The 16,562-nt window shown below is 49.0% G+C and overlaps 1 protein-coding gene across 1 annotated transcript; it reads right to left on the bottom strand.

Annotated features, from left to right (window-relative positions):
* Positions 1 to 28: 28 nt before the first annotated feature.
* tax1bp1a (Tax1 (human T-cell leukemia virus type I) binding protein 1a) lies at positions 29 to 16,538 on the bottom strand. Its single transcript, XM_064345647.1, has 18 exons — positions 16,003 to 16,538; positions 13,779 to 13,978; positions 11,096 to 11,198; positions 10,570 to 10,760; positions 9,717 to 9,875; positions 8,926 to 9,074; positions 8,208 to 8,298; positions 7,682 to 7,713; positions 7,375 to 7,387; positions 7,081 to 7,332; positions 5,475 to 5,612; positions 4,865 to 5,024; positions 4,678 to 4,808; positions 4,429 to 4,500; positions 3,997 to 4,141; positions 3,747 to 3,895; positions 2,864 to 2,946; positions 29 to 1,302 (listed from the first exon to the last, which is right to left on the bottom strand). The coding sequence occupies exons 2-18, from the start codon at positions 13,953 to 13,955 to the stop codon at positions 1,101 to 1,103; spliced, it is 2,247 nt and encodes a 748-aa protein (XP_064201717.1). The 5' UTR covers positions 13,956 to 13,978; positions 16,003 to 16,538; the 3' UTR covers positions 29 to 1,100.
* Positions 16,539 to 16,562: the final 24 nt, after the last annotated feature.

Raw genomic sequence — 16,562 nt, forward strand, 5'->3', positions numbered from 1 at the left:
TCATGAAAATCACACAAGACACGCCCACTTAACCTTTTTTTTTAATTTATTCAAGTCTGTTACTTATGCACACAATCGGATCCCAAACCTGGTGTTTTGAGATGGTCAAGCACAGCGGGCATGGCAGGAATGACTGACGGACAGTGAGGCGGAACAGACGGACGGACGGACGGAGGGACAGACAGGTGAGGCGTGCGTAGGCTGGGTGGCACAGAGCCTTTGTTTTTGCACAAGTCTGGCAGGATATGCTGAAAGGTGTTTTTAAAATTTTTTTTTTAAAAGATCGTTTTCCGGGACGTTTTTGTAGAAAGTTTTTCAGAAAGTTGTTAAAATGTTTTTGGGACATTTTTAGAATCGTTATGGAAACAGTCACTTAGGTTTCCTTTTGGTATGGGACTGTGTGTCGTCCTTACTGAGTGATATTTAAAGACCCCATCTATCACTTATTTTATCTAATTACTGGATGCAAGCAGGAGGGGTGACAAAACAAGCCGAATACCAGTATTTGTTTTCTTTGGTCCTTTATGTGTAACTATTAAAAATGATTAGTTTGTCTGTCCAGGGTCTCATCGTCCCCTGCTGTCACTGTTTGCAAACCTTCCACTCTAGAACAGCAGCTCTGTACAGTCCTGTCCTGTGATTGGTTGTAAATCCCTGTGATGTCCTGTGATTGGCTGAAATCCCTGGGTTTGCTTAAGTACTGTGGGACAGATCTGAAAGTGTGATGCATAACTCAATAACAAAGCAAGGACCCAGGATACCTGAAGTTATAGTCCTTCACTTAAATACATAACGCCTTTAACATCCAGTGCAATTCACTTTAGCTTCTATCTTTTTAAAAAATAATTATGGTGCATAATCATGACTACTGATTACCGAACAAGTAACATTTCACCCAGAGAGGAAAACAAGGTCAAGGGACAGGAAGAGAGAATCGCTTAACACATTCCCAGAATCCAGTGCTGCGTATGACCATCTACCATATCTCACACACATATGAATGCACACGCACACCCAGACACACAGATCAGTGCCAGTATGAATTGCAGACCGACAGTAATGACTCCTCCGCTCCAGCAGGGCGGCGCTGTGCTCCCGTCTCAGTCGAAGTTGAGCACGTTTCCGTCGAAGTGTGTGTTGACATGCCTCTGGAAGTGCTGCGGCTGGCAGTCCAGGGGGAACTGCTGGCTGCAGACGGGACACACCTTCCAGTGGCTCTCCACGTGCTCCTCGAAACGCCGCTGCTCGTAGTGCGGCGGGAACACCACCTCACAGAGCGGGCAGCGCTTATGCATGTCCTCGCTGCCAAAAACACCACCATATACCATATACCTTACAATATATACCTTACACTATATACCATTCACCATACAATATATACCATACACTATATACCATTCACCTCACAGAGCGGGCAGGGCTTATGCATGTCCTCGCTGCTGAAAAACACCACAGGCCTTAAACCTTACAATATATACCTTACAATATATACCACACACCATATACCATTCACCATACACCATATACCTTACAATATATACCATACACTATATACCATTCACCTCACAGAGCGGGCAGCGCTTATGCATGTCCTCGCTGCTGAAAAACACCACAGGCCTTAAACCTTACAATATATACCACACACCATATACCATTCACCATACAATATATACCATACACTATATACCATTCACCATATACCTTTACAATATATACCATACACTATATACCATTCACCATACACCATATACCTTACAATATATACCACACACTATATACCATTCACCATACACCATATACCTTACAATATATACCATTCACCATATACCTTACAACATATACCACACACTATATACCATTCACCATATACCTTACAATATATACCATACACTATATACCATTCACCATATACCTTACAATATATACCATACACCTACACTAGCAGCCTATGCATGCTGAAAACTGCACAAAACCTACACGCCATATACATAACCACACAACTATATACATCACCATATACCATTCACCATACAATATATACCATACACCAGATTAATATATACCACACACATATACTATACACCATATACCATTTCAACCAACATATATACCATACACCAGATTAATATATACCACACAACATATACTATACACCATATACCATTCACCATACAATATATACCATACACCAGATTAATATATACCACACAACATATACTATACACCATATACCATTCACCATACAATATATACCATACACCAGATTAATATATACCACACAACATATACTATACACCATATACCACACACCACACCATATGTACTATACGCCATATACCATATACCAGATTAATATACACCACACAACATATACTATACACCATATACCATACACCACACCATATGTACTATACGCCATGTACCAGATTAATATATACCACACAACATATACCATGCACCATATACTATACACCATATACTATACAATATACTCCACACAATATATACCATACACCAAACACCACACGCCATATAGCATACAATATATACCATACACCACACCATATATACTATACGCCATAAACCACACGCCATATACCATACACCATACAGTATATACCATACAACATATACTATACACCATATAATACCTCATACACCATACAACATACATACAAGTATGTGTTTGTGTGCACACGTGTGTGTATGTTTGTGTAAGTTAGTATTTAAGGGTGTGTATAAGTGAGTAGGTGTGAGAAGACTTGTGTATAAGTATGTGTAAGTGTGTGTATAGGTGTGTGTAAGTGTATAAAAGTGTATGCAAGTGTGTATAAGTGGGAAAGAGTGTGTGTAAGTGTGTTACCTGGAGTCAAAGCAGAAGCTGGATGTGCTGTTGTGCAGGGGACTGGGAGGGTGGCAATCTGCTGCCTGCTCACCATCGCCGCCCTGCTGGGGGAGAGAGAGAGGGGGGAGGCTGAAACACTCTCTGATCCGCTACAAAACCTCCGTCATTTTGGGTTCATGTACAGCTTACCTCCAGGTGAGTTTTAGGGTGCTGTGACAGGTGAGTTTTGGGAGTGAGATTTGGGGGTGTGAGTTTTATGGGTGTATGTGAGTTTTGAGGGTGAGTTTCAGGGGTGTGCGAGTTTTGGGGGTGTGTGAGTTCTGCGGGTGTGTGTGTTTTGGGGCTGAGTTTTGGGGGTGTGTGTGTTTTGGGAGTGTGTGTTTTTGGGGGTCTGTGAGTTTTGGGGGTGTGTGTTTTTGGGGTGTGTGAGTTTTGCAGGGTGTGAGTTTTGGGGGTGTGTGTGTTTGGGGTGTGTGTTTTGGGGTTGTGAGTTTTGGGGTGGTGTTTTGGGGTGTGTGAGTTTTGCAGGGTGTGAGTTTTGGGGTGAGTGTTTGGGGTGAGTTTTGGGGTGTGTGAGTTTTTGGGGTGAGTTTTGCAGGGTGTGAGTTTTGGGGGTCTGTGAGTTTTGGGGGTGAGTTTTGCGGGCTGTGAGTTTTGGGGGTGTGAGTTTTGGGGTGTGAGTTTTGCGGGGTTGTGAGTTTTGGGGGTGAGTTTTGCGGGGTGTGGGTTGAGTTTTGGGGTGTGTGAGTTTTGGGGGTAAGTTTTGTGGGTGTGTGAGTTTTGGGGGTCTGTGAGTTTTGGGGGTGAGTTTTGCGGGTGTGAGTTTTGGGGGTAAGTTTTGTGGGTGTGTGAGTTTTGCGGGGTGTGAGTTTTGGGGGTCTGTGAGTTTTGGGGTACTCACATCGCTGCGCTGCTCTGGGTCCTCCAGGCCATCGGGGGGGTTGAGGTTGCGTGAGGGCTGGATGCAGACCACGGGGCTGTCCCAGGACGGGGGGCCTGAGAGGGGGGTCCTGGCCCTGCTTCCAGGGGACACCTCACTGCCCGCTGCACCTGGGGGAGGGAGGGACCAGGGTGGATCACCATGGCAACACGTAGCACACCCAGTGAGAGGATGGGTGAATGAATGGGGGGAGGAGGCTGAAGAGGCTGACCTGGAGGGGGGCTGGAATACGGATTCCCAAACTGCAGCTCAGCAGGGCATTGTGGGTATGGGATCGGGTACAGCAGCAACATGGGCGTGGCTGCCTCTGACCTCGAACCCTGGGCCATGTCCCTCTGTGCACCTTCCTGCAGCTCCTGTGGACACCATCTGACACTGAAACCCCGCCCCCTCTGAGAAGCACTGCAGTCATGTGACTCTGAAACCCCGCCCCCTCTGAGAAGCACTGCAGTCATGTGACTCTGAAACCCCACCCCTCTAAAGAGCACTGCAGTCATGTGACACTGAAACCCCGCCCCCTCTGAGAAGCACTGCAGTCATGTGACTCTGAAACCCCGCCCCCTCTGAGAAGCACTGCAGTCATGTGACACTGAAACCCCGCCCCCTCTGAGGAGCACTGCAGTCATGTGACTCTGAAACCCACCTGCTGCTCCTCTGTCTGCGTGTACACGCATGTGAGGCCATCTTGCAGGGCCACGCCCTCCTGCCCCCCCGCCTGGGTCAGAGAAGAGACTTTAGAGAAGGGCAGGGAGATGACATCACTTCCTGCCAACCTCCAATCAGCTGAGGGCACCAAATCAACTTCTTTTACTGTTCCTGATGTCATAGTACACACACACGCATGCACACAGGCACACACACACACACACACACTCACACACACAGTACTCACAGTGCTGTTTTCTGGGGCCTTGCCCTCCACAGAGTTCTGTGTCCCTACAGGAGAACCCGCCGCTGGAGCACCCTCCGCAGGAGCACCCTCTGCAGGAGCACCCTCTGCAGGAGCACTGGCTGCAGGAGGAGCTGTTGAGGAGAGCTGCTAGGAGCGCTGTCTGCAGGAGAACCCGTTGGAGGAGAACCCGCAGCAGGAGCGCCATCTGCAGGAGAACCCGTTGGAGGAGAACCCACGGCAGGAGCGCCGTCTGCAGGAGGACCCTCCACAGGGGAACCCGCTGCAGTCTCTGTGCAATCCGGTGCCTCCGCTGCTGATGTCTCTGCTGATGACCTTTTCTTTGCGTCCTGGAGTCAGAAAATAAATCAATCACAGCCAATCACTCTGGGGGGTGTGGCTTGTCTCTGGGGGTGTGGTTTGTCTTGGGGTTTTGTCTTTGGGGGTGTGGTTTGTCTGTGTGTGTGTGTTTTTATCTCTGGGGTGTGGTTTGTCTCTGGGTTTTGTCTCTGGGGTGGGGCTTGTCTCTGGGGGTGTGGCTTGTCTCTGGGTTTTGTTTCTGGGCGGGCTTGTCACTGGGGGCGGGGCTTGTCTCTGGGGGTGTGGCTTATCTCTGGGTTTTGTCTCTGGGGGTGGGGCTTATCTCTGGGTTTTGTCTCTGGGGGTGTGGCTTATCTCTGGGTTTTGTCTCTGGGGGTGGGGCTTGTCTCTGGGTTTTGTTTCTGGGGCGGGGTTTGTCTCTGGGGGTGTGGCTTGTCTCTGGGGGTGGGGCTTGTCTCTGGGGGCGGGGCTTGTCTCACCCCCTGCAGCTGGACCAGCTGTTTTCGCAGTCGGTGGCACTCCCTGTACTTCTCCTTATAGTGCTCCGCGGCCATCTGCAGCCTCAGCCGTAGCTCCTCCCCCTCCTGCTGCAGCTCCGCCTCCCGCGCGGCAGCGCCCTGTCAGTCACAAGCGTAACCGTCGGTTATTTTAGTTTAATTAGCATCCACGTGCCCGTTCGCTCCCGTCCATCTCCGGCATTTTCTCAGAAAATCAGAGCTTGCTCTCGTTCAGAATTTTGCAAAAGACTGTCATTATTCTCATTATTAAATTATCATTATTTATTCACTGTCGCATGACGAGAATAAATCGTGCAGTCATAAGTCTATCTGCTCTGTCCTGCTAACGCCGGGCGTATCAGAAGCTACACCAGCGGTAAGTTTACACGCTGGAGCTGTCTCCAGTGGGGAGGAACAGGTGTGATGGTTAACGTTTCTCGCAAACTACGCTGCTGTGTTTTAATATCGGACCGGCTTGTGAGCATTAATAACTGCAGCTGAGTCTGTCAGTCAAACTTTGAAAGACGCGGGTAAAAGAGTCGTCTGCCTCAGTCACGATGGACGACACCCTATAGCGGGGCTTTGCCTGGATTAATTTTAGCCAGCTGACTCGCTGGATGTGTGGCTAACGTTAGAAGCTGTTGTGCTGCTTGGAACGGCCAGTGACACTTGATTACTTTCCGTCGCAATTACACCGTATCTAACGTCGGCTTGGTCTCATTAGGCATTGGCTATCAAACCCGGCAGCAAATTAACTCTCTTTCTGGGAAGGGAAAGTCTGTGTAGCACTGGTCAGTTTTAACTTAACATGATGTCAGTGCAGAGAAATGGCTTTCAGAGACTTTTAATGTAATGCACAATGCTTACAATGTATTTGTCAAATTCCTATAATGCCGTCCACCGTGCTCGTTACTCCTGTGTATAACACTGATGACTTCACAGTGTTAGAAATGGGAAATTCCCTACAAGGAAACTACATTTTAAGGACAGAAAGAAATGACAACAGCAGAATTGACACATGACGTTGTACTTCCCATCGCACAGAGCTGTCTGTCACTCAGCTGGTCAGAGGGGCGGAGTTATGAGGGACGGGCTTCCTGTCACATGACCTTTCATCGCGAATGCTAAATCGGAAATTCAGCCAGTACTCATGCCGGTGTGTTGCAAACAGCAACTGCAGTAAAGGGGAGACTAATGAGGTGATCCGTGGTTCTGTTTGCTTGTTCTGGTTCTGGTTCTGGTTTTGTTTGCTTGTTCTGGTTCTGGTTCTGGTTTTGTTTGCTTGTTCTGGTTCTGGTTTTGTTTGCTTGTTCTGGTTCTGGTTTTGTTTGCTTGTTCTGGTTCTGGTTCTGGTTTTGTTTGCTTGTTCTGGTTCTGGTTCTGGTTTTGTTTGCTCGTTCTGGTTCTGGTTTTGTTTGCTCGTTCTGGTTCTGGTTCTGGTGAGGAATCTCAGCGTGTGTTGGCAGTCTCACGCACGGTTTTGGTGTTTGTTTTCTGTGTTCTGCTTCTGGTTCTGGTTCTGGGTGAGGAATCTCAGTGTGTCTCGCCGGCGGTTTTGACCTTTGGGCTCTGAGTTCTGGTTCCGTACCGGTTCCTGCTGGGCGCTGGACCGGACGCTCTGCAGCTGCTCCTCCACGCGGGCGTACTCCGCCCGGGCGTCGGCCAGGTTGGCGCGCAGGGCGTCGGCCTCCAGCCGCACGCGGTACAGCTCGGACATGGTCTGGTCCCGCGCGCTCGCCGTGTCCCGCAGCTCTGACGCCAACATGGCCGCCTGCTGACGCAGGGCCTGCAGCTGCTCCTCCGTCTGCCGCAGCTGCTCCTTCAGCTGTGCGTTCTCCCCCTGCAGAAACAGTAGCAGAGGGGGAGGTTTGTGATGCATTACCGGGAGGGCGGAGCTTATGTAAATGAGGTTTGTGATGATTTACCCGAAGGGCGGAGCTTCAGTAGCAGAGAAGGAGGTTAGTGATGCGTTACCGGAAGGGCGGAGCTTATGTAAATGAGGTTAGTGATGCGTTACCGGGAGGGCGGAGCTTGTGTAAATGAGGTTTGTGATGCGTTACCGGGAGGGCGGAGCTTGTGTAAATGAGGTTTGTGATGCGTTACCGGGAGGGCGGAGCTTGTGTAAATGAGATTTGTGATGCGTTACCGGGAGGGCGGAGCTTGTGTAAATGAGGTTTAGTGATGCTTACCGGAGGGCGGAGCTGTAAATGAGGTTGTGATGCTACCGGAGGCGGAGCTTGTGTAAATGAGGTTAGTGATGCTACCGGGAGGCGAGCTGGAATGGCTTAGTGATCCTCCGGAGGCGGAGCTGGCAATGCGTTCTCTCAGCTTGTTCTTCCACCGAGCGGCAGTCTGAATCTGCAACTCCGCAGCCACCGCGCAGCATTCACTCCAGCACCGCGTTCTCAGCTGGATCTACATAGCGACACAACACCACACACACACACGCACACACACCACACACACACACACACACACGCACGCACACAAAACACACACGCCACACACACACACACACACACACACCACCACACGCACACCATCACGACACACACACACACACAAATACACACACATACACACACACACACATGCCGCACGCACATACACACACACATGTGCATCAGCCTCCTGCAGGTCATCTCCTCCAATCATGTTCCTGTACATGTGATGTCACTGTGTCATGTGTCTGTGTGTGACATCACTGTTTCCCACCTTGCACAGCTCCCTCTCGTCTCTCTCCATCTTCAGCTGCGACTCCAGGGAATCGTTCTCCACGTTCAGCTTCTTCAGACGGTCTCTGAGGCTGTCAACCAATCAATCGATCAATAAATCAACCAATCAGCTTTTCAGCCTTTGCTCAAAACCTGTCTCAGGATGTACAGTAGTCCTTTTACTTACCAGACACTGCAGATCTATGGTAGTACTCCTACCAAGCTATGATATCTATGGTAGTTCTACCAGGCTGTGTGCATAATGGTAATCCTGCTACCAGGCTGTGGACATCTATGTTAATCCTGCTACCAGGCTGAGGATATCTATGGTAATTGTCCATCCAGGCTTTGTGAATAGGAAATCTGCTGGTATGATTCTTGGCCCTACCAGGCTGAATGGATCATCTCAGTGAGTATTGGTCCCAACCAGGCTTTGTGGATTTTATGGTAGTCCTGCCAACAGGCTGTGAGTATCTATGGTAGTCCTACCAGGCAGGCTCTGTGGATATTTATGGTAGTGCTGCTACCAGCCTGTGGATATCTATGGTAGTCGTGCTACCAGCCTGTGGATATCTATGGTTGTCGTGCTACCAGGCTGTGGATATTTATGGTAGTCCTGCTACCAGGCTGTGGATATCTATGGTACTCGTCCTACCAGCCTGTGGATATCTATGGTACTCATGCTACCAGGCGGTGGATATCTATGGTGATTGTCCTACCAGTCTATCTCGGTCTCCTTCTGGAGGCCCCTCTGAGTGAGCTCCAGCAGATCCTCTTCCAGCTGCCGCAGCCTCGCTGCTGCCTCCTCCTGCCTCCTCTGCGCCTCCTCCTTCTCCTCCTGCAGGGTCTGGGAGGACCTCTGGAGCTCCTGCAACCGTCAATCAAACTAGATAAACTAATTAGACAATTAGACCAATTAAGCTCATTCAAACAATCAGCGTTAGTTCTGTAGTTGGTCACTCAGTCATTCAGTGCTGTGAAGGCTCTGTTCCAGTGTGTGGATGGGAGATGCACTCATAGTTATTGCCTGCTTCGTCTTGCACATGTTCAGATGACGTAAGTATATTTGGCAGAGCAACCTCTCACACCCACAGACACACAAGCTCATAGAGGAGCAGGCAAACAGGCAGACAGACAGACAGACAGGCAGACAGATAGACAGATGCGTGTTGGAAAGGCTGTTTCGGCACAATAAGATCTTTATAAAAACGTAGCCCAACACAAATTTATGGGCCATAAAGCAGAAAGATAATATTCTGTTACGCAGCTGAGTGACAGCTCTCTGCCTGGTGTGTTCTGAGGTAACGTGCAGTGCGGTGTAGTGGGGGAGGGGGGGTCACACTGGCCCCTCCCTGGGTGCAATGCAGGAATGTACACTAGGGGGCGATCAGAGACCGCAGCAGACATGTCTGAATACCTGCCTGTGTTTTCACACAGAGGCCACCTCCCACTTCTGATGTCATGTGTGTGAAACACAACAAAAAAAAATCAGCAACTTCTCCCCCCCCACCTGGTTTTGAGCTCGCAGACGGGCACAGGTCTCTCTCTCCTCCTCTCGCTCTCTCCGCAGTCTCTCCTTCTCCTGCTGCAGCTCCTCCTTCTCCTGCTGCAGGAGGTGCAGCTCCTCCCTCAGCTCTGCCTGCTCCTTCTGCGCCTCCTCCAACCTTTGCTGCAGGGGGGGTAAACGTAGCGCTCCTTATGGGTGGTCACATGGGCCGAGTCTGAATCTCAGCCTCAGTATCTGCACCAATGTGTCCGTCAAAAGTATGTACTTCTCTTACTAAGCATCTGGAAAAGCGCGAAGTGCGCATATATGGGCAATGTGTTCTTGAAAATATCTCCCAATATACTGCCAACCGTGGCAATAAGTATATCATCCTGGGATTTTAAGTACACTACATTTAGAGAGCATTTTGCCTGCTTAACTTTCTAGTTTATTCAACTTGCAAAGCATGCTGATTCGGACTTGGCTTTGACTGAGACTCATTAGGGAAGGTCACGTGACTGTGGTCTCATTCCAGTGGCTTATTTTATCCATGTCTCCTTGGTCCTTGACTGACCCAGAAATCTATCGAGGTCCGCCATCTTTTAGGACATGGCAACCCGTTAAATGCTCCTTGAAGGAGTTAGGAGCGAGGAGCTTGGAGTGCATCCTTTGAGGAATTTTTGTCCTTAAAGATGGGAAGGACAGAGGAAACAAAAGACGGATGAAATAAGAAATTGAAAGGAGCCCTATGGCTTCATTAGGGAACGTCATGTGACTGAAGCATTGTTAAAGGTAGTCACATGACCTCTGCTTCCTGTCATGTCTACGGTCACATGACTTGGGCCATGGCGTCGATTGGACCAGGCTGGGCTCGTACCTCCAGCAGGTCGGTCTTGGAGGTGATCACCAGGATGTCTGAGTTGCTGTCGTCCTCCACGGCCAGCAGGTCGTCGGTGGGGGGCGTGGCCGCGCGGAACAGGAAGGGCGTGCTCGCGCCGCGAACCTCCCCGCTGTGCGTCACGTAGCAGAACTGGTAGAACTCGCCGTCGTCTTTGGGCAGGTAGTACCCTGCAGCCACAGAGAGCGTCAGCACAAAGGGGGTGATACTGCCCCCTGCAGGATACAGAGCGCAATTACACTCTCTCGCACACACACACACGCACACACGGACATGCACACACACACACACACACAGACACACACACACACACTTACACGCACACACATACACACACACGCACACACACACACTCACACACACACACAGCACACACACACACACAGACACGCACACACACGCCCACACACACACGCACACACACACACAGACACCACACACAGACACACGCGCACACACGCACACATACACACACACACACACACGCTCACACACACACACACACCTTGGAACAGCACAGCCTGGTGCACTGAGCCCCCCTCAGCCTGGGTCTCAGGACGAGGGGTCCACTGGAAGGTGTAGTAATCCCGCGCGGTGCTCCACCCAACCTGCACACAGGAGGAATAAAACAACATCAGCGCTACAGGAAGGTGTAGTAATCCCGCGCGGTGCTCCACCCAACCTGCACACAGGAGGAATAAAACAACATCAGCGCTACAGGAAGGTGTGTTGGTAACTCCCATCAGCGCAAGGTAGTTCGCTCCACCCAACCTGCACAGGGGAGGAATAAAACAACATCAGCGCTACAGGAAGGTGTAGTAATCCCGCGCGGTGCTCCACCCAACCTGCACACAGGATATTACCATTGACACTGTCAAAACAATATTAACATAACATTACCACAGCGCAGCATTAACATGACATTAACACAATGTCAACATCGTAAAACTGCAGGCAACACAATGTCAAAATACAGCGTTAAAATGGCTGACGTAACAAATGTTACTGAAACATCAACAAAACATTCAGTAATGATACCGTAGGAGTAGGGAACAGAGACGGTACAACCATAACCACAAACTTCAGCTGTAAACCTGTCAGAGAGCAAGCAGCATCCTGCAGACACATTCCTTACACTGCAGACACACACACACACACACACACACACACCACACCATCACACACACCACACCACACACACCCTCACAACCCACCATCCACACACACACCCATACACAAACACACACACACACACACATATAACCACATATGCACACACACACAACCCCCCTCCCCCCATCCCACACACACACACACACACACAACCCCACACGTGTACCCATGTCCCGAGCTGGTAGGTTAAGTCTGTAGCTCATGGGTAGGGTATTGGGTGGTCTGTATATTGTTTTTTTTTTTTTGTAGGGCGGTTTACGGAAGTGTGCCCCTTATCACACCCCCCAAATGAAATCAGACTGTTCACTGTGCTGACAGGAAGCCAGGAAGGTTTCATAAAGAGACTATAGAGCTACAGCCTCAGTACTGCACAGTTGAAAAACATTCCGCTGGATCAGCGTTATGTGAACGTTAGGTTTTCCTCACACAGTAACCGGGTAAGACTACATGCTAAACAGCGATGCAGACGGAACCCTATCTGACTGACCCGTCCCAGGCGGCACAGACGCAGTCTGGATTCGATCCGAGGCCGCGAGGCTCAACATTGCACCCCAATGAATGGCTCGGAAGGCGCCGGTTTGCAGGTGAGGGTGTTGTGGGCGGAGTCTCGGCCTGCGTGCTGCCGCATGCCAGCACTGCGTTCGTCAATCGCGGCATTCCCGACGTTCCTGGGATGCCGATGACAGCGTAATTATACCCCTCGCTCGGCTTTCTGGGACAGCGCTGCGGCCACACCCACAGGTAGCCCGCCGGCGACGCCCCACCACGCCCAGCTTGGCTCAGCTCCCGCTGCAGCTCATCAAACAAACCGCATGCGCGTGCACGCTCGCTCACACTCACGCTCGCACGCACACGCATGCTCGCACTCACGCACGTGCAAGATTGTGCTAACAGCGCTGTAGAGATTGAGCTAACTGTATTGTAGAGACTGCTAACGTGCTAATGAGTCTGTATTAGTAATGAGGCTGTGCTAACAGCACTGTAGAGATGTGCTAACGGGCTAATGAGGCTGTGCTAACAGAACTGTAGAAATGGTGCTAACGTGCTAATGAGGCTGTGCTAGTAATGAGGCTGTGCTAAAAACACTGTAGAGATGTGCTAACATGCTAATGAGGCTGTGCTAGTAATGAGGCTGTGCTAAAAACACTGTAGAGATGTGCTAACATGCTAATGAGGCTGTGCTAACAGCTCTGTAGAGATGTGCTAATGTGCTAATGAGGCTGTGCTAGTAATGAGGCTGTGCTAAAAACACTGTAGAGATGTGCTAACGGGCTAATGAGGCTGTGCTAGTAATGAGGCTGTGCTAACAGCTCTGTAGAGATGTGCTAACGTGCTAATGAGGCTGTGGTAGTAATGAGGCTGTGCTAAAAACACTGTAGAGATGTGCTAACATGCTAATGAGGCTGTGCTAACAGCTCTGTAGAGATGTGCTAATGTGCTAATGAGGCTGTGCTAGTAATGAGGCTGTGCTAAAAACACTGTAGAGATGTGCTAACATGCTAATGAGGCTGTGCTAACAGCTCTGTAGAGATGTGCTAACGTGCTAATGAGGCTGTGCTAACAGCTCTGTAGAGATGTGCTAACATGCTAATGAGGCTGTGCTAACAGCTCTGTAGGGATGTGCTAACCGTGGTGAAGAGACTGGAGGGGAGGCTGCACACTAAGCCAGGCTCCAGCCTGCAGTGGTAATGACAGTAGAGAGCACCAGAGGGCGCTGCAACACATTATAAAATGTGCAGATAGGGCTGAGTCATAGTGCACGGCATGCTGGGAACTCCCCCTGGCCCCAGTGTCACCGAGCATAGCTTTACATGCTTGAATTCCACCTCCCAGGTGTTCTCCAAACACACACACACACACACACTGGTGCGCACATATGCACACGTACACACATGCACACACACACACACACACACAGGAACCGCACACGCGCACACACATACTCACACACATGCACTAACAAACACGCACACACACACACACAGGGTAAAAGGGAACTCCTGTTCCTCTCTTGCCTTGAAGATGCCGACCCAGTCCCGGTGGTGTGGGGTGAAGAAGGGTGTGAGGGTGTACCGGCACTCCAGCTCTGTGTTGGGCGGGAAGCTCTTGCCCACGTTCTGGAAGATCACATGAGCAAAGTTCGACGTTTCCATGGCGTTGCTGGCCGACGCCCCCTCCTGGAACAGAGCCATCCCTGGATCAGCAGGCTGTGCTCCTGTTGGGCGAGGGGGGGTGCAAATTACAAAAATCTAAAGGTACAGTCAGTACTGATCACTGATTGGTTTGACTGGTTTAAAGGATACTGATCACTGATTAGTTGAAGGCTGGTTTAAAGGATACTGATCACTGATTGGTTGAAAGCTGGTTTAAAGGATACTAACCTCTGTTTGGTTCGACTGGATTAAAAGGTGCTGATCACCGATTGGTTCAAATGGTTTACAGGATACTGATCACTGACGGGTTCGACTGGTTTAAAGGATACTGATCACTGATTGGTTAAAGGCTGGTTTAAAGGTTGCTGATTACTCATTGGTTAGCCTGGTTTAAAGCATACTGATCACTCATTGGCTTGACTGGTTAAAATGAAACTGAAAAATGACATGAGGAGAGATGGGATCTTCTTTTTGGTTTAAACACAGATACTCTGACCAGATATTCAGCTCCAGCTATGTGCACCAGGATAAGATCAGCTTTAAAACAGATGTTCTGAAGACGGACAGACACTGGAGATGGCCAAATGGTCTGTGCAGGACACAGGTGTTGAAGATCATGGAAAGGGATGGCACAGCACCTATCCACGAGAGAAGGGGAGGGTTCTAGACCAGACTCCTGGAGTAAAGAGGAAGAACAGGAGCGCATCCTGTAACATGCGGAAGAGCACGAGGGCCATTTCTGTCTCTGCGCAGGAGTCTTACGGCACGCCGGGAATGTTGAATATATGCGTCATCCCAGCCTTTCACGCGCAAGTGGGAAACGTATGCCGGTTTCAGAGGTTATATTCACTCAACATGCTTGATGCTTGCAACGTGGTACCATATGCGTCCACTGCTCCAAACAATAAATAAATACAAAACAACCGCGATTGTACATACGCAAAGGTAGGTAATGGTCAAGTGAATTCAAGGTAATTGTATTTTAGAAGTCTTGTTGTCGATGAGGGGTAACTTTGCATGGGAAATTAGTTACCAGAGCTTAACATGTAAGTGTTCTAAGAGGAAGTTTGGCATTGCCACAGCGCTGGAGTGAATCACCTCCAGTAAACTCAAGTAACCGCTTCGAGTTGGAATGGATTTGTTGCCATGGTAATAAACCGAAGTGGGCGCGAGCGCTTCATACGTAGGATAAACACACCACGGCACGAATGTTCTTGTTAAAGGATCACACAGTAATGTGTGTTATTGATTCTCTGGTATTGGTAATATTTCCCGATACCTAGTGTCAGGTGTGTGTGCGCTAGTGTCAGTTCAACCGTAGAGGTTTTCATGGCCAGGTTGGCATGATGTGTCATTGCCATAGTTAACGTCAATATCGAAAGATAGGGAAGAAGCGAACAAATATTTTCAATATGGCCACAAAATCGAACAGGTGCAATATGCATCTCCATAATAGAATGGCAGGGCATCCTACTTTCATGCTTCGTCATTGGCAAAACACGTTTGCAACTTTTATCAGTCTGGAAGCCTGATTTACACACTGATCGCGCTATTATTGTCATAACCCAAACATGTTAATGACTATTTGCAATGTAGCGTCGGCGCGCAAGCAAGCCATTCGATTAAAATGGCATTGGATGTGAGAGATTAATCTTTTTTTCAGCGCAATTTGACTGTGACACAATGTCAATGTCCAGCTAACGTTACTTATTCTAACACTGAAATAAACAAATAAGAACAAGGCACATACATTATAGATAACTATCGGTAACGCTTCTGCGTTGATGCCGGACTGGCGCAAATGCGACAATGTAGACCCAAGACGGTTCATCCCAATGATCATAATGTAGAAATATAGCTGTAGCAATATAGCTAGCTGCTTAAGTTGCTACACCGGCTGCGAGCTATGTACGTTAACGTTGCCGAGCTATCATAGCAAGCAGCATCCTCGGCTCAAGGGTACCTGGATAGCTATGGCTAGTTGGCTAGCTACCTGCGTTATGATGGGAGATCACGACATCGTAAAATCTGTGTTTACAGCAAGCACACGCATATACTCCCAAAAAAACCGTCACCAATTAATTACCTGTTTCACATAAGCAACAAATGTATGCAGGCTATATACTGCAGAATTATCTCCCCGTTGACGCAGGTGTCGATCCCGATATCCTTCCTGGAATAGAAGACGCTCTGCGTCATTTCCGGGTCCAGATGCCCAGATGTTGTACAGATGCTCGTGTCATCCGTCTGAGCCAAAGCTGGCGAAATCGCACCCTACGTCGCATAAAACACAGACATCCATGTTGCTGAAGTTGAGTATTATCCTAGGTTACAAAGATGGCATGTTGCTTTCTGACACGGTTGAGCTCCCGAATATTAATTCAGGTACCAAACCTGCTCGGGATTGTGATTGGTAACATAAATTAGTGGATGAGGGGTGGTAATGTGATTTGTAAGTGGTTCTACGTTAAGGTGGATAAGGACTATTAAAGTGATTTAGGATTGCCGCGGCGTTTGCACCCCACGGCGGAGATGTATCTAAGCATTGTGCTTTAAAGCTCCCTGTTATTGGGAGTTTATAGGAAAATACAATTTCGTGAAATCATCCTGGAAAGACGCAGACCGCTCCACAGAATATTAATAACA

Source organism: Anguilla rostrata, chromosome 8 (genome assembly GCF_018555375.3).
Source record: "Anguilla rostrata isolate EN2019 chromosome 8, ASM1855537v3, whole genome shotgun sequence".
Lineage (NCBI taxonomy): Eukaryota > Metazoa > Chordata > Actinopteri > Anguilliformes > Anguillidae > Anguilla > Anguilla rostrata.

Excerpts from the sequence above, each read along its gene's own strand:
- tax1bp1a (XM_064345647.1), bottom strand. The coding sequence starts at position 13,955 with ATGGCTCTGTTCCAGGAGGGGGCGTCGGCCAGCAACGCCATGGAAACG. Across the intron at positions 9,075-9,716 it reads GTCTGCGAGCTCAAAACCAG|GAGCTCCAGAGGTCCTCCCA; the intron begins GTGGGGGGGGAG and ends TGACGGTTGCAG. Across the intron at positions 5,613-7,080 it reads CCAGCGCCCAGCAGGAACCG|GGCGCTGCCGCGCGGGAGGC; the intron begins GTACGGAACCAG and ends TGTGACTGACAG.